This window comes from Coprinopsis cinerea (genome assembly GCF_000182895.1).
Source record: "Coprinopsis cinerea okayama7#130 chromosome 5 map unlocalized cont3.5, whole genome shotgun sequence".
In the NCBI taxonomy this organism is placed as follows: domain Eukaryota; kingdom Fungi; phylum Basidiomycota; class Agaricomycetes; order Agaricales; family Psathyrellaceae; genus Coprinopsis; species Coprinopsis cinerea.
Window position 1 is genome coordinate 2,945,761 of NW_003307540.1, and position 16,635 is coordinate 2,962,395.

The following is a 16,635-nucleotide window of genomic DNA, read 5'->3' on the forward strand; positions in this document are numbered from 1 at the left end:
ACGATGAGGTGAAAGAAAGTTGCGACTTGAAAATTATGGAGAAATTGAAGCATAGAAAAATGAGAAATAGTGAAGGAGGTCGAACAGAAAAAAGAGGAGAGGCAGGCCGGAGAGACAAGGCTGAGGAGGAACAGTATCACCAATCGGGGCCAGGTTTATCGGGATAGCGACGATGGAAGTCCTGGACCAACTCCTGAGCATGGGCTAGCTCAGTAGCGAGCAGCCAAGAACGCTCTTCATCTGTGTTCTCGTAGCCCAACCAGCGCACTTCGTAGAGAAGTTTGCAGGTACGGCGGCGACGATCCACTTTCGAGTCGAGAATTCTCAGCTATCTCGTACTCCAGTTCGCCATCCACTTCCACCTAGTGATGGACACGGGTTTTTGATACCCGCGCGGGTTACGGGTACGGGTAAGCGCGGGTACGGGTACGGGTAAGGGTTGCCGTACCCGCGCCCTTCAAAACAAGCCCGAAAACGTCCAAAACGGCCATGAAATGGGCGGGTTACACTTGATTTAAGTAAATCGAGTGTATCTTGCTCATTTCTCGTCCGTTTTGGACGTTCTTGGGCTCGTTTTGTGCGGAATACCCGTCGGGTCGCGGGTACGGGTAGGCGCGGGTACGGGTACGGGTAGGGGTAAATTTACCCGCGGGTTACCCGTGTCCTTCACTACTTCCACCGGCGGGGGAGGAGGATCATGACGAAGAGGAATTTTAGACTCGTGGTGTGGCTCGAGCATGGAGACGTGGAAAACAGGATGGACAGAACGCATAGAGTCAGGGAGTCGAAGGGTGAAGGAGTGGGTGCCAACCTGAGCGATAATCTCGTATGGACCGAGATACCGTTCAGACAACTTCTTGGTAGGACGAGTGATACGGAAGAAGGCAGCCTTGACGAAGACGCGATCGCCAACCTTAGAAGTCCGGCGGAGGTAGACGCTTGCGATCAGCGTGGTGCTGATAGGACTTCTGGGCGATAGCGATGGATTCCCGGAGGTGTTCGTGCAACGAGGCGAGATCGACGGCGAATTCTTGTGCGGCAGAGCTGGCGAGGTCGCGCTCAGGGTGGATGTTGAGAGCTGGATGATAACCCTTGTTCGCGAAGAAGGGGGAGACGCCAGTAGTAGCCGACGGTGCGTTGTTATACGCGAATTCTGCGAGGGGAAGGAGTCGATGCCAATCATCCTGCTGGTAAGAACAGTAAGCTCGAAGGTACTGCTCTAGGGTCTGGTTCACCCGTTCAGTCTGTCCGTCGCCTTCAGGATGGTATCCTGACGTGAAGTGAAGCTTCATGTCCAAGGCCTCACCCAATGCACGGAAAAAATGCGAAACGAACTCTGAACCTTGATCAGAAGTTACGTTTGAGGGTACGCCGTGCTTGGAGAAGACATGGATAACGAAGAGGCGAGCAAGCTCGGCGGACGTGAGGTGAGAGTCCGTCGGGATGAAGATGGCTTGCTTGGACAGGCGGTCGACGATGACGAGGATGTCGGTGAACCCACCAGAGGAGGGGAGTTGCTCGATGAGGTCCATGGAGATGGACTCCCAAGGACGAAGGGGAATGGGAAGCTGCTTCAGGAGACCGTAGGGCTTGTGACGAGGAGTCTTCGTACGGCGACAAGTCGTGCATGAGTTGACGTAGTCTGCGACGAACGAACGCAGTTTGGGCCAAACATAATCACGGCGGACTAGTTCGATCGTCTTGTTACGACCAAAGTGACCAGCAAGGGGGTGATCGTGCTTGAGCTGCAGGACTCGAAGACGAAGGCCAGGACTATCTGGGACGTAGATACGCCCATCAAGTCGAAGAAGACCGTCGGATGGAAGCTCCCAACGAGGGTCTGAAGGAATAGGAAGTTGTGAAGAGGCGAGGGTGTCCGAAGAATAAGAAGCCTTGATGTCTGCATGAAGACCGGCGGAATCGACCACGAACGAGGCTCGAAGGGCTGGGGTGTAGACTGAGGTAGCCCTCAATGACAAAGCCAGTTGTTCAGACGCGAAGATTGGACGGAAGTTGACTGGATTAACGCTGGCGAAGTCACTACCCCCCTGTTTAAGGTAGACGTCCCACCGTCGTGTTAGCGCATCAGGCTTAGTGCCCAATTTGCCAGGACGAAAACGAACGATGAGGTTAAACTGGGAGAGGTATTCAGACCAACGCGCCTGCCGGCGGGTAAGAACCTTGGTAGTGGAGAAATACTCCAAGTTCTTGTGGTCTGTGACGACGTTGACCGGGTCGCCTGCACCTTCCAAATAATGACGCCAGACTTTGAACGCCTCGAAGATGGCGAGGAGTTCTTTGTCGTGGACATCATAATTGAGTTCGGCAGCTTGGAATGTGCGAGAGTGGAAAGCGACAGGGTGTACTTCTCCCGACTCGAGCTGAATCGAGAGAATGGCGGCCAAAGCGTAATCGGATGCGTCCGTTTCAACGATGAGCGGTCGATCAGGTGTTGCCAATGTAACGCAGAATGGGAGCAGAAATAAAAGCGGACTTGAGGGTCTCGAAGGATTTTCGAGCGGCGGCGGAGAACTCGAAGGGAACGTCCTTGCGAGTGAGGCGCGTAAGGGGAACGACAAATGTCCGAGTAGCCATGGATGAACCGGCGGTAGAAGTTCGCGAACCCAAGGAAAGACTGGATGTCCTTCACTGAACGGGGTTCGGGCCAGTCTAAGGCTGAGCACGAGTACATCCGCGGATACACCCGTACCCGTGACTGCGGGTACCTGCGACTCAAAAAGGCAAACCTGTATCCGCGGGTTTTACTTTCCCACGGGTACCCGCACTCGCGGGTACGGGTTTTTTGCAGGTTACCTGCGGGTTTTCCATAAAAATCACGGGTACCTGCGGAAAAATATGAAAAAATCCATACCTGTATCCGCGGGTTTAATTTCCCATGGGTACTCATACTCACGGATACGGGTTTTTGCGGGTTTTCCCACGGGTAAACCTGCGAGTACGACAGGTATACTCGTACTCGTGCTCAGCCTTAGGCCAGTCCTGGATGACTTGGACCTTCTCAGACGACATGGTGAGCCCGTCGGGGGACAGAATGTACCCGAGGTATTCAACGCGATCGGCATGGAATTCGCACTTCTTTGGAGAAGCGAAAAGACCGTGTTTTGCGAAGTCGACGGAGTACCTCCTTGACGTGCTGACGATGCTGAGTGAGATCGTCCGAGAATACGAGGATGTCGTCGAGGTAGACAATGACTGAGACGTCCGTCATGTCTGCGAAGATGTCGTTCATGAAGCGCTGGAAAGCCGACGGTGCGTTAGTGAGGCCAAAAGGCATCACCAACCACTCGAAAGACCCATACACGAGTACGAAAAGCTGTCTTCCACTCATCCCCATCCGCGATGCGCACAAGGTGGTACGCGTGCTTGAGGTCGATCTTGGAGTAGATCTTAGCACGCGCCGGGGCCGCAAGAAGGTCCGAAATAAGAGGTAACGGATAGCGATCCTTCTTTGAGATGCGGTTGAGAGCCCGATAATCCACGCAGAGGCGAAGGGAACCATCCTTCTTCTTGACGAAGAGGATGGGCGCACCAAGCGGGGAGTTCGACGAACGAATGAAACCTGCGCGCATATTCTCGTCCAAGAACTCGCGTAGCGCTGTGGTTTCCGCCGGGGAGAGGGAGTAGAGCCGACTCGGAGGAAGGGGCTGTGACTCATCCAGATCAATGCGCAAATCATAGGGGCGATGTGGCGCAAGCGAATAAGCCTTCGCGTTACTGAAGACGTCGGCGAATTCGTGATACTCTTCTGGAACGTTGGAGAGATCTGGGGTGTTGTCACGGCTGGTTGAAGCAGCACAAGCCCGAGAGACGTTGTCCGATGAAGAAATGGAAAGTGAAAAGGCCTGCGAACCACTCATGCGAACAGCCCGGCGGTAAGCAGAGGCGTTCACAAAAGCGATTGGCACAGGGTTAGAAGTAAAAGAAGAGGAGGAAGGAGAGGGGATCGACGACGACGAGTCTTGAGGCGGATCTTGAGGTAAGGGAACAATCGGTTCCCCGCGGGGATAAATTGTCGGAATCGAGTGAGTCGAAGTCGATAGGGGGAGAAGAAACGAGAGGACAGGTCGATGAAGGGACCACGGATGGTTGGGACGGAAGGCTGGATGATGAAACGGAGGTCTCGACGTTTGCTGCGACGAGTGAGCTCAAGGAGGAGGGGTTATCGGCCGATTCGAACGAAAGTATCTGACCACGACGCCAGTCAATCAACGGATTGTAACGGCGGAGCCAGTTGTGTCCTAGAACCAGGGGATACGGAGCATCCAGCTTGGTGATGAAGCACTTGAGATAGAACTCATCACCAGACGGAAAGCGGAGGATGATGTCCGCGGCGGACGTGAGCCATGTACGAACTGATCCATCGAGGAGTTTGAGTGGTACTGGCGGAATTTCATAAAATTGCAGAGACGGATGAGAGTATACAAAATCAGAATCGAGAAAACAGTCCGTACAACCCGAATCCACCAGGGAGTTGAGGTCGATAGGCGAAGAAATCGTCGAAGAGAGAATGGAGACCGAGAACGAGAGAGCATGAGGGTCGGATAGAGCTGCAGCGTTAAGTCGGACCTCAGGCACTCCTGCTGAGAGGCTGCAGTCGACTGGAGGAGGCGAGGTCAGAGGACTGCTCAAGCTTTTCCCGCAGACGAGTCAGTGGCAGGGCTGACCGGCGGAAGCAAAGCGAGCACGATGACGGGTTTTGGGGCAGTCAAACGCCTTATGCTCTGCACTGCCGCACACCATACAAAGGTTCTCTTTGATACGGCGGGCACGCTCCTCAGGCTTGAGCTTCCCGTTAGCATCAAGCTTGTCGGCGTAAGGACGAGGAGGGGCAGAGGACGACGAGGGTGTCGACGAAGAAGGCGTAGACGAGGTAGACGAGGTCTTGTTCGACTTTCCCTTGGCAGAGGAAGAGGTCGACGAAGACGAGGGGTTCCCGGCGGACTGAGACGAAGACTTGGTAGACGATGAGTTGTTGGAGGAAGTCGACGCCGGGGTGGCTAGAGAGCCAGACGAGAGAGAAGGAGTGGACGATGAACCCTTGCCAGAGAGCTTGGCTTGGAGTGCCTTAAGGAGAGCCTGGTCACGACGGATCTCCTCTTGGCGTTCGTGCCAACGTTCGTCCATGTCGAAGATGACGTTTTGCAACTCCAAGAGCGAAGAGGGGCGAGCACGCTTGGCCAGCTCGTTCTTGATACGATCTGAGAGGCCGGCGTAGTACTGGGAACGCAAGGGAGCTTCGTTCCAGGTGATGCGTGCTGCGAGCTCGTTGAAGTCGAGGGTGTATTGGTAGGCACGACCAGTCATCGTTAACGCGCGAATTTTACGTTCAGCGTCACCGACGGGGTTCTTGGGTCCGAAAACGAGAGTGAGCTCCTCGATGAAGAGGTCCAGATCATCAAACCAAGGTAACGTCGCGTCCGTGGTGCAAGCAACGTTGATACAAGACGCGAAGTACGTGTACGCCTTGCCCTTGAGGTACGAGAGGGCAGTGGCCACAGCGTCCTTTGGGTGCTTGAAGGTATGCTTGTAGCGCCCAAGGTAGACCGTGAGCTGAGCGATGAAGGCGTCGAGGAGTTCGGGATCGGAACCATCGAAGGGATCGGGAGCGCGAAGTCGAGGGGCACTGGCGGATTGGGATTCGAGTTTTTCAAGGGCTTTGGCGAGAGTGCGAGAACTGTCGCGCTGGCCATCGATGAGGTGCTCGAGGACGAACTCCACCAAACGCACTAGTGGTCAGACCACCAGGGAAACCGAGGTGAGAGGCCACGAACTCTTCTTCACGACCGTCGTTGGACATATCGCGTCGAATGGTAGGTTGGCCGAGGAACGAGGTTGGAGGTTGCCAAATTGCAGTAGCTGCTACGGCGGGAGATGTCGCGTTCGAAACGTAGAAGGGGTCGATGAGGGACTCGTGACGAGAGTGAGAGAGGGGTCGACCGAGTGTGGAGGCAGAAGGAGGAGGGCGAGGACGACGTAGGTTGTAAGGATTGCCCTGTTCTGTAGTGAAGGACACGGGTAACCCGCGGGTAAATTTACCCCCTACCCGTACCCGTACCCGCGCCTACCCGTACCCGCGATCCGACGGGTATTCCGCACAAAACGAGCCCAAGAACGTCCAAAACGGACAAGAAATGAGCGAGATACACTCGATTTACTTAAATCAAGTGTAACCCGCCCATTTCATGGCCGTTTTGGACGTTTTCGGGCTTGTTTTGAAGGGCGCGGGTACGGCAACCCTTACCCGTACCCGTACCCGCGCTTACCCGTACCCGTAACCCGCCGGGTATCAAAAACCCGTGTCCATCACTACTGTTCTGACATAAGTGTAGACGAGGAACGACGTGACGAAGTCGTATCCGGAATCTACTGTCAGGGTCGGAAACAGAGAGAGAGAAGAGAAGGACGTAGGAGGGCGGAGGGTAGCCTTGGTCTCACGTTATAAGAACGTGTACCCTTCGTCACGGCTCCAAAGGCTGGCTAGGCCGAAGGACCAGACGGAAACGCCTTCCAGCGGAGAGACGAGAGTGAAGGACGACTGGAGCTAAGGCTCGAGGGTCAAAGGCGATGAGGAAGAGAGTTTACTGAGGAACTTAGACTGAGAGATTCGAAGCGTATGAACCTAGTCGAGATTCCGGATGAGGTACCTACTACAAATTGAGATAGTACTTATAGTAAATACCGGCGGGGAATCTACGGGCGAATCGAGACGAAATGACGAAGTCCAAGAGGGAAAGAATAAATCGAGAACCAGAACAAGAAAGACGAAATCGTACACAAGAAAATCTAGAGTACTCGAGAACGACTACAACGACCAATCGTGAACCGGCGGATAAGATCCAAACAAGAACGTTCGTACGAAGAGGTCATCTGAGTAAACTGGAACTCAAGTGTAAAGAAATAGAAAGCAAGAAGAATAACGACACGGCGGAATAAGACAATAGAAGAATAACAGGATACAGACGTACTTCGAATACACAATACGAAACCCATTTGACAGCTTGCCAAGCGCGCGTCTAAAGTCCACAGGATTATCCGGCGGATCCGAGAGTTCCGGCACAGCCGCGAGGCCGCGCGCGCGCGCCAGTCGTGACCTTTCCCACGCTCCGCGGACGTCGCGCGTCAAAGTCGAGAGGGGACCCGGCGGGCTGGAATGAAGTGGGTATAACGGATAGAATGTATAAGAGAAAATACGAATAATAATATCGAATGGTGTTGAGGGTGAAGGAAGGGTGTAGTTGTACGTATCGAGACCCGGCGGTTGCACGAGCCCTGACAGGTAGGGATGTCCAGGAAGTAGAGAGAGCTTGTGCAAGCCCTTCGAGGGAGCGCTCGTCTGCTCGGCTGCAATTTAACCAAAGATCCAATGAGGGTGGAAGGCGAAGTTGAGCGAGAAGTTCTGCGGCATGTTGGGTGGGGAGCTCTAAACCGAGGTGGGTGAGATGGGGGGGAGAGACAGGAGAAGGTGCGGTGTTGGATTCGTGAAACACTGGCCAGTGAAGGTCGAGGCTTTGTAGCGCTGGCATCCTGGAAAGAGCGTGGACGACCTGGCTGATGGCGGGTGCCCTACCATTGTTGATGTGGTACATTATAGTTGCCCATGAAACTGCCCCACAGTCAATCGCAGATGCGTTAGGTTTGAAAGGTGTGGCAAGGTTGGTCCCCGTAACCACGGGATGCATCCGATGAACGAGAGGGTTCGTAGCTTCGGAGCGTCCCCGCCAAATAGGCCGTGAGGTAGCAGGTCGTTGAGGTCAACATCCACATTCTCATATCGTCGGCCAGCACGTCCGAGTGTTCGTAAGGATCAATGCTGGTGATGGTCGCGGTTTCCAGGAGTGGCAGTGGTGCGACTAGGGGTTTGAGCATGGTTTGAAGACAGAGAGGGTCAGCGGTCAACGAGATGTGCTGTAGACGATCTGTCTGCTTGAGCACCTTGCGCAGTTTCGACTGCGTTATTCTCTCCGCTTGTGTGACCATTGGAAGCCTGTCAAAGTGGATCGACAGTGGTGCTGTGGTTGACCTGGCACCCATAACATCTAACCATTCCGGTGGATACAAGCTGCTCAGGGCAGACCAAAGAAGGGGGCAGCCAAGGGCTGCCGTCCTCCACCGACGACACACATGGGTGATTCGTACCCATCCCAATCGCTGATGCCCTGCACTCGTCTTTTCGGGGACGAGCAAGAAGATCTGGCACAGTGTCTCGATGGGGAGTTGCGATACCTTGAGCATCTCGTTCCGTTCTTGCTTTAAACGTATGACCTCGGATTCTAGCGCCAGGATCTGAGCATCTAGTCGAGCAATGGCTGAGCTCCCGCCTTCAGAAGCCTTGGTGGGAGCAGTCATATAGTAGACTCCTTGAAGAAACAAAAGTTAGACTATTGGTTCGCGTAGAGGATTATTAGAGATGATACCGAGAGCATAGAAACAACAATAGATACGCACCAAAAGGGAGCGACGTCGTGGTCGATGGGAAAGAGCTCAGGCAGCTTAGCCGGGATGATGACCGTGATGCCCGTCACCGGCAGTACTGATGGCAGAATCTCCTGAGGACCACTGCCCTATCCCTTCGCCTTGCTTCTGTATGGTGCCCACCGACGTTTCACCAACGAAGCTCCGACTCTAAACCGAATCATGATGATCGCGTGCAACACATCCATACCCCTGGGCACTCCGGATTCTAGACGTATTGGCTCCTCATCCCTCCTTCCCAACACCCACCACTAGTCACCGCCGAACGCCAATACTGAACACGATAGCCGGCTACCGCCAGCGGGTATTGGCTATCGAGTGGACAAGGTCTTGATATCCTGCGAACAAAGCCAGGCTCCCACAAGCCAGGTAACAGCCCATTGGCCGGACGCGCCTGCCCTAGCAGAGCGTGTTCTGCCACGATCTCCTTATTATATGTAGGCGACCTCGGAGCGTACTGGGTCGCTAAGACGAATAAACCTGTGTGCCACCAAATTTCCTTGCAGGATCTAGCCATAAAACAAGGTGAGTGTTCGCGGACAGAAAGTCCACACCAGGATCAGCACGTTCCACAACCGCATCACACCCCCGATCCACCTCAACCAGACCAAAACCATCCCACAATCACCCGCTTCCCCTCTTCCCGGCTGAAAGCAATCGCTTCAACGTTCTCCGCAGGTCTTTCCACCTCTCCCGCGGCCCTGTTGAGTCTTATTTCTTTGAACTTTCGGTTAGGACTTTACTCCTCAAAGCCACGTGACCTTCTGCAATTGGAGGCCGAGTGCTTGAGCCCTGTTTGCCATTGGCCGATCTTATTGTTCTTGTGGCGCAGGAGCACGTCCCTTAGAAGTCCGTCACCCAAACTGTATGTACTGGAACAGGTATCCAGGTCTGCCCGTAGGGCCGTGTCTCTCAGTTGTGAGCCAGCATGAGTATCCGAAATAGGAAGGTGCTCATCCTAGTTTGGCAATTTCACCTCGACAGCACTCTAACGTTCTCCGAGCCCTGTTGAGCCTTGTTTCTTTCGGTTAGGACTTACTTTAGGTTCTCAATCTGGAATAGACCCCCATACATAGGCCAATCAGTTGAACGAACAAGTGGTGAGGCACTGTGCTAGTGGGTGTTTTTTTTTTTTGTTTTTGATGAGTTGTAGTCTATTTGCTATCTACGTACCAGTGGAACTAAACGAAGCCGCGTCCGGTGCCGCATGTACCAGTGATTAAAGAGAAACGATGTACGGCGAAGTTCAGCATATCACAGTGCGTACATGATCACTTCATTGCCCGCAGCTGCGCTCCCGTGCCACGCTGGCTCTGGCACGTCGGGCCAGAACTCCACGTGAGCTACAACTCTTTTCAGCTTCTCTACCTCTTCCATAGGTGGGGCCTTGCAACGGAGGATTCGGAGAAGATTGAGCGGGCTTCCAAGTGCCGCCCTGCGTTCGAACAAGTGTCTGATTGACGCCAGATAGTCCAGCCACCGGTCCTCTGAGTATTTGGTAATCCAGATACTCGGCGAAAGCGATAGTTGAGTGAGGTTGGGCAAACGAAAGGATGCCGTTTGCATTTGATGTGGACTCCCTGTGCTGAGATGTCCCATCTTCAAAGCGGGATCTGACCGAAGGTAAAAGAGAAAGTATTCGACCGCCTGATGCTCGAGGTCGATTGTATAAACCGAGGAAAAAGGTACGAGGAGAATCTCACGAACGATGGTGACATCTGGTGGCTGTTGGAAGATGGACAACGACTCGACCTGGGTAGTGGGCCACGGCGAAAGGGCGAGGCGGGTGAGGGTCGGACTCCAAGCCCCACCCAGCGCTTCGAGGGTCACTGAAAACGACGCCGCAATCTTCTCTTGACCCGGGACAGATTCGACTGCAGAACCACTCATGTGGAACATCGGAGCTCCCGATGGATGAGACATGTCCAGCTGGTCAAGAGGAAGCTGGGTAAAGGGGCTTTGGGGGGATCTCAGGGGGAGAGAGATCCAAGAAGAGGTCAGCGCACTTCCAAGGCGCAGAAGTGAGGCTTCAATTGTCCTTCTACACTTTAGCACTAGGTCTATTGACCCAGGGAGGTGGAGTTGAGTGAGGAAGTCCGCTGCATGGTGGCATGGGACATCAAGCCCCAAATGATTGAGACGGGGTAGGGGAATCGGTGCGGGAATTGAAGGTTTCGCAGACAATTGGGCATATTTAGGCCATTCAATATCAAGGCTTTGAAGGGCTGGCATCATGGAAAGCGCCAGGATAAGTTGATCGATCGCGACTTCAGAGCTGCCCTTAGAGGAAGGTCCAATGCAGAAGTGCGTCAGACTTGGAAAATGTGGGGGTGATGGGCCAAAAGATGGTATGAATCCAATGAATGACAGAGTCCGGAGTTTGGGAGCACCCCCGGCGAATAGGCCGTGTGGTACGATGAGAGTGGGGTCATAGACGACATGTTCGAGCCCGTTGACGGGGTCAATGTCGAACGGGTCGTCGTCGACGGCGACGACGACGTTGGTGATTTTCGCCGTCTCAAGAATGGGCGCTGAAGCGAGGAGGCCTTTGAGCATGGTGCGAAGGCGGAAAGGCCCAGAGGTGAGTGAAATATGCTGTAGACGATGTGTTTGCTTCAAAATCTTCCGTAGCTTTGACTGCGCTATCCTTGCGGCTTTGGTGCGATTGGAAGGTGCGTCCACGTAGATTGAGAGCGGGGACCCCTTCGATCTTGAAATCATGATGTCCAGCGATTCCGGTGAATAGGAACTGCTCAGGCAGCCCCATAAGGACGGGCAATCCAAAGCCGCCATCCTCCAGCGACTACACACATGGGCAATCCGTACCCAGCCCAGACCCGACTCCCCGCCCTCCTTGCTGGTTGCATTCCTAGCGATCAGGAATATCTGGGACAGTATTTCCGAGGGCAGTTGCACCGCGTGGATCATCTCGTTACGCCTGTACTTCAATTCTTGGAGTTCTGTTTCGAGGGCCTGGATTTTAGCGTCCAGGTCAGCAATGATGGAATTGAGCCGCTCAGCTCGCGTTGGCAAACACATGGTCGATATTTGAATGAGTTTCGGGAAATGTATAGCTGTTCGAGACTACGAATTGTAAAAATAATGAACTCTCGGTGAAAGACACGCGTTGAGCAAGAAACCAGAATTTAAGGATGTCTGGCAGCATCTGATCATCAGATTCGGCATCGTGATGGCAGGCGCTGAAGTTCGTCGAGGTTACATGCTTGGCTGCGACTGGAAGCAACCTAGTGTGTTCAAACGTTCAAGTGCCGCGTTTCTGTGCCGCATGGACCCCGTTTCCTTATCCTTTGCACAGATATGAACGACCCTGAACGACGGGTAATTGTTTGCTGAAGGGGTAGATCCGCGATTATACATTAAATTCGTCAATACATGATTGAAGGGGGCTAGTATCTAGGGTGAGCAAAACAATAGGAATAGAACAGAACAATGTGCACATCGAAGCATCATGAACAGAGAAAAGACCACAAGTCACAGAACGTTAGAATTTACACTGAGCGAAAAGATATTACTCGAGATAACACGACGATCAAGGAAATCCCTACAACTCTGCAGACTTGGCAGACGCCTGCAGGATCAACAAGCTCGCATTAGCCTTGGTGACGACAAGCGCCGCACCAACATCACCCAGCGTTTTGGGGACCGAGCTTCCAATATGGGATCCCGTCTCGCTGATCAACTGCCGAAGCTCCCGCCCCAAAGGTTCCACCGCCATCCTCCTTGACCGCCCGGCGAACACGATCACCGTCCGTCCCAGCGTGGCTTCCGCCCGGGTCACCTCTGCTTTCACAAGCTCTGTGACGGTGTGGAGCGGAGTGGCGGAGGTTTGCTCAGAGAAGGTTATACGGCTGAGCGCTGAGGTGATGACGGGAGAATGGGTGTTGGACGGGTTGGTGTAACGATCCCAGAGGATGTTATCTGCGGTGTCGGACGCGAGGCGGGTCTGGGTGTTGTGAGCGCCGTACACGGTGTCTGCCGCAGCCACGGTCACCTGGTATGTGAAAAAGGGTTCGTCAGAATAAGGTCATAGGAAAACAGCGACTGAAAGTCAGGAGATAACGCATGTCGTAATGAACTTACATGAGGATGAGGCGAATTGGGTGGGCTCAACGGCGACAATGGCCCTTCTTTCGTGTTCGAAAGGGCAGCGTCTTCAGACCTGGTCATCCTCACCACAGTCGCAGTGACAAACGACCTTGCACAGAGCTGGACGAGGAAGGAGAGAGCCAGTCGATCATCCGGTCCACCAAAGAACGGGAGGAAGAGGTGCTGGGCGCCAGATACAGGCGACGTCGTGGCACCTCTGTCCACAAACAGGGCGACATCGGAGGGACACCGCAAGAACACGCTTCGAATGAACTCGGAATAGACAACGGAACTTGTTTGGTCTTGTGTCGTGGTCCGGTGGAAAACGCCGTCGAATGGGTTACGGGCTTGCTGACTGTGACTTTGGACATCGGACTCCAACAGCACGGAGGTGGTGCCTCGCGACCAAGGGATGATTACCAACTCCGACTCCGCTTCGAGGGCATGTTGGGCAACGGTATTGCTGAACTCGTCCTGGTTGACAATCGAAACGTGGGCGGACACTGAAAGGTTGTTGAGGTAACCGAATGACCGGAAAATCGAAAGGACTGGGTCGTTGTAGATCAGGGTCTCGGCTTCTTGGGACTTGAGAACAGCAGACGTGCGGTACGTGAGTTCGATAAGACGGAGCGCCTCGATCGAGATTGTCGTCTGAGTTGAGATGGGTGGGACCTCCGTGCCTGAAGCTGAAGAGTCCTTTTCGTGGGTCATCACAGAACTGTCGGCAGACACCTCCTTGATCTCTAACGTCGGTGCTTCTTTGAGATCCTTTGGTTGAATCGGAGCCGGTGTCTTGGTCCCGGAAGTGACCAAGGAGTCGTTCCACTGTAGAAGTTGTGCCAGGGTCATAGCCGCTGGGAGCTGCTCGACCTTCTCCAACACGAGGGAGAATTTCGTCTTCATTTCGGAGTCTGCCGGCTTGTACGGGAGGTGTTTGTCTTCGTCTCCGTCTCGAGCATCCTTCTTCTGGGCGGCAACGTTGCGGTACCGCTCCGGATAGAACAGTAACGTCAAAGGCGTCGTGATAAAGGTCAACACCAGCGCATGGACGACGAACATGGAGAACGTCTTTTCATTCAGAACCCTCGCTTGTAAACCGATGTTGAGCACGATAAGCTCGACGAGACTGCAAGAGGTCATGTAGTTAGAAAGGAGGTTGCCATGTTTGGGACCAACGAGAGACTTACCCTTTGCAACTCATCAGCGATCCTATGGCACCTGCTTCTCTCCATTTAAAGCCGAAGACGAGGGCAGATCCAGCACACGCCAGGAACTTGGATGCGAATGCAACGAGGCAAATTAGGATGGTGTATCCCCAAGCAATTCCATCATTCAGCAAGCCGAGATTGGTCTTCAAACCCGATAAAGTGAAATACTATATGGGGGAGAAAGGTGTCAGGGTCGAAGTCACGATCTTGGGACAGAGACGCACGATGGGGAGGAGAAGGATTGACACGAGATCTTCGATCTTCTCCACGAGGGAGATGGCGAATCCGTTCTCGTGTGGGATAATGAGCCCGGCAATAAATCCACCTACGAAAGACAAGCATACGGCATCAACAACACGGTTTATTTGAATAGGAAGACGAGGGACTTACCGAAGATAGCGTGGACACCAATAATGTCCGTGAAAAAGGCCGAAATAAATACAATCAAGAGCGTGACGGTCATCATAAAAGTCGTGGGCGCTCCCTCTTCCAAACTTCCTGTTCGCCTGGCAAGCCAGACGAAGCCCCAGCGAACGGGGTAAAGCAGGAAGAGAGTATAGCCTAGCGTTGCCAAAAGGATGTAAAGAGCCGAGAGACCTGTGGAGGCGTTGACGAGGGCAACCGTGAGCGCCAACAGCACCCATCCAATTACGTCGTTACCGATACCGGCGGAAAGAACGATGACGCCAACGTTCGAATCCAAGAGCTTGAGCTCGGAAAGGATACGACAAAGGACGGGGAACGCGGTGATACCAATGGCAACAGCCGTGAAGAGGAGGAAATGACCTTGATTGACGGAAGGGTCGATAAACTCCCGGTAGAGTCCAACGCCCAGGGCAGCGCCGAGGCCCAACGGAATGGCCAAACCGGCAAAGGAAACGGTGAATGAAGCTTTGACGTTCCTCTTCAGCATACGGGTGTCGATCTCCAGCCCTACGAGGAACAAGAAGAGGATGAGGCCGATGGTAGCAGTGATGTTGAGCAGGGGCATGGCAACTTCGGGGAAAATGGTCTCCTGGAACTTTGGGATCCGGCCCATGACTGTAGGTCCAAGCAGAACACCGGCGATAACTTCAGCGATGACTCTGGGCTGCCGTAGCTTGCTCAAAGGCAGCGCCAGTAGCTGGGTTATGATGATGATGATGACTTTGAAGCGCTTGTCTCAGCACGGGCACTCGATTGAGAAAACCACTAGGAACGCACCGACTTGGATGACCCATAGTCGAAAGGGATTTTCAGCGTCATAGTCAGTGGGTATGTCTCCAGTTATTATACCGCCCTAGTAGTTAGAAGCCACGTCAGAAAGACCCTGTATGTAGAGCAAGAAACATACCTCAGCCCTCGAGAAAAGCCTGGCAGCCTCTTCCAGTTGTTGTGCAAACTGGCCCATTTCGTCCAATGGGCGGGTGGCGACCAGAGGAGCGTTGGTGGGGTTTAAAACAAGGCCGTGCAGGTTTCATTTTTGAGGGCCCCATTACATATAGTGGACAACAGTGATGCTGAGTCGCTGAGACTGTTACGATCAGAGCTAAACCCGAACATAACGCTGAGCTCCTTGGGCGCTCCTTCATCACACAATCAATCAAAATTCCTTCTTGGTCGATGCCAAGGTCAGACTGTAATAACTCAGGTAATTATTTGAGGCATTCTGAGGGATATATTCGTCAATACGCTTCAATTCTAGAGTGCGAGAGTGGGCGACAGGAGGCCCAAGGTTCTGGGGTTCGAACCATATTCTACATGATACGTCATGAGTGGACTACTATGGCTTCCGCTCACCAATCGCTTGACGGACCACGGTAGTGCTGTGAGTGTAACAAGAATAGCCTGTAGATAAATGAAACCCATGACACAAGCGCGCGACAAACCATGGGTGCGGAAAGTGACCGAGGCCTGAAAGAAACTTCAATTAGGCTGGAATAGTCATTGGATATCGATGAAGCTTCGGACACGACCCTCAGGGTGAGCCGAAGAGACTGCCGCATGTGTGACAACCGAGCGTCGTCTTGGATGGCGGCAAGGCACAGAGAATGTGAGCTTTACGAATCAGAGCTACAGCCACGGCATCCTAGAGAAGTTGAGGGGTTGGCGACATCAAACAACGAAGAGTGTAAAATGAAACGCACCACAATGGACACACTCGACAACTGTTCCGCTACGGACCTGAGCCTTGGGTACACGGCAAATACATGTCGAACCTTGATAGTTCATGTCCTGGGAAGCCAAACGGTTAACATTGGTGAACGACGTTCGGGACGGTGAACCGTACTCTTGTCTGAATGCACCGTAGGCAGCAAAGCTTTTCATAACCGGTCTTCTTCCACTTTGCGATCAAGCTTTTATGAAACGTTAGCGACTGAGCACGGTGCATCATGGAATACACTCACTTGGCATCAGCATAGCCCTCCTTCAACAGCCAGTCGTACAGCTCTCTCGAGATGGCTTCGCGCTTGTAATAGAGCTCGTAGATATATCTTGAGCGCGCATGGGAGATTCTCATGATAGGCCATAGCGATTCTGCCTTTCGCTTGCCTTCGTGAGACTCATTCTCAGCGTCCCGCATCTTTCGAGCATAGTCATCGAGAATCTGGTACAGTTCTGAGTTAGAACACAAGCTGAAAGACACAGTTTCGACATACATACGGATTCGATGTCCTCGTAGCCCTCCGGTGGGCGTTTTGTGCGTGAAGTGCGAATCTTGGGCATTGTGGTCGTCGTCGTTCAGGGTCAACCAGCGATAGGCGTCACCGCCAGGCGATGATTCGGTTCCGCTGAGTCAGCCGTGCGAACGCCGCTGCCAAACAACGCCAACGTTAATTAAGCGAGG

General features: G+C 53.4%; 4 protein-coding genes across 4 annotated transcripts; all 4 read right to left on the minus strand.

Annotated features, from left to right (window-relative positions):
- Positions 1–7,650: 7,650 nt before the first annotated feature.
- On the minus strand, positions 7,651–8,367 carry CC1G_08858 (hypothetical protein; the record flags this gene model as incomplete). The annotated part of the gene is made up of 1 exon (XM_001839080.2): positions 7,651–8,367. One exon carries the CDS (start codon positions 8,365–8,367, stop codon positions 7,651–7,653), a length of 717 nt encoding a protein of 238 aa, XP_001839132.2.
- Positions 8,368–9,747: 1,380 nt separating this feature from the next.
- Positions 9,748–11,532, minus strand: CC1G_08859 (hypothetical protein; the record flags this gene model as incomplete). The annotated part of the gene is made up of 1 exon (XM_001839081.1): positions 9,748–11,532. The coding sequence occupies one exon, from the start codon at positions 11,530–11,532 to the stop codon at positions 9,748–9,750; it is 1,785 nt and encodes a 594-aa protein (XP_001839133.1).
- A 523-nt stretch (positions 11,533–12,055) lies between these two features.
- On the minus strand, positions 12,056–15,198 carry CC1G_08860 (cation/H+ exchanger; the record flags this gene model as incomplete). The annotated part of the gene is made up of 7 exons (XM_001839082.1): positions 12,056–12,505; positions 12,595–13,726; positions 13,788–13,975; positions 14,033–14,133; positions 14,199–14,954; positions 15,012–15,087; positions 15,142–15,198. 7 exons carry the CDS (start codon positions 15,196–15,198, stop codon positions 12,056–12,058), a joined length of 2,760 nt encoding a protein of 919 aa, XP_001839134.1.
- A 247-nt stretch (positions 15,199–15,445) lies between these two features.
- CC1G_08861 lies at positions 15,446–16,518 on the minus strand. Its single transcript, XM_001839083.2, has 5 exons — positions 16,452–16,518; positions 16,196–16,395; positions 16,078–16,144; positions 15,935–16,022; positions 15,446–15,876 (listed from the first exon to the last, which is right to left on the minus strand). Exons 1-5 carry the CDS (start codon positions 16,512–16,514, stop codon positions 15,848–15,850), a joined length of 447 nt encoding a protein of 148 aa, XP_001839135.1. The 5' UTR covers positions 16,515–16,518; the 3' UTR covers positions 15,446–15,847.
- Between the last annotated feature and the right edge of the window lie 117 nt (positions 16,519–16,635).

Coding starts and splice junctions, on each gene's coding strand:
- CC1G_08861 (XM_001839083.2), bottom strand. CDS start 16,514: ATGCCCAAGATTCGCACTTCACGCACAAAACGCCCACCGGAGGGCTAC. Junction 16,145..16,195: donor GAGGGCTATGCTGATGCCAA/GTGAGTGTATTC, acceptor GTTTCATAAAAG/CTTGATCGCAAAGTGGAAGA. Junction 15,877..15,934: donor TGTCGAGTGTGTCCATTGTG/GTGCGTTTCATT, acceptor CAACTTCTCTAG/GATGCCGTGGCTGTAGCTCT.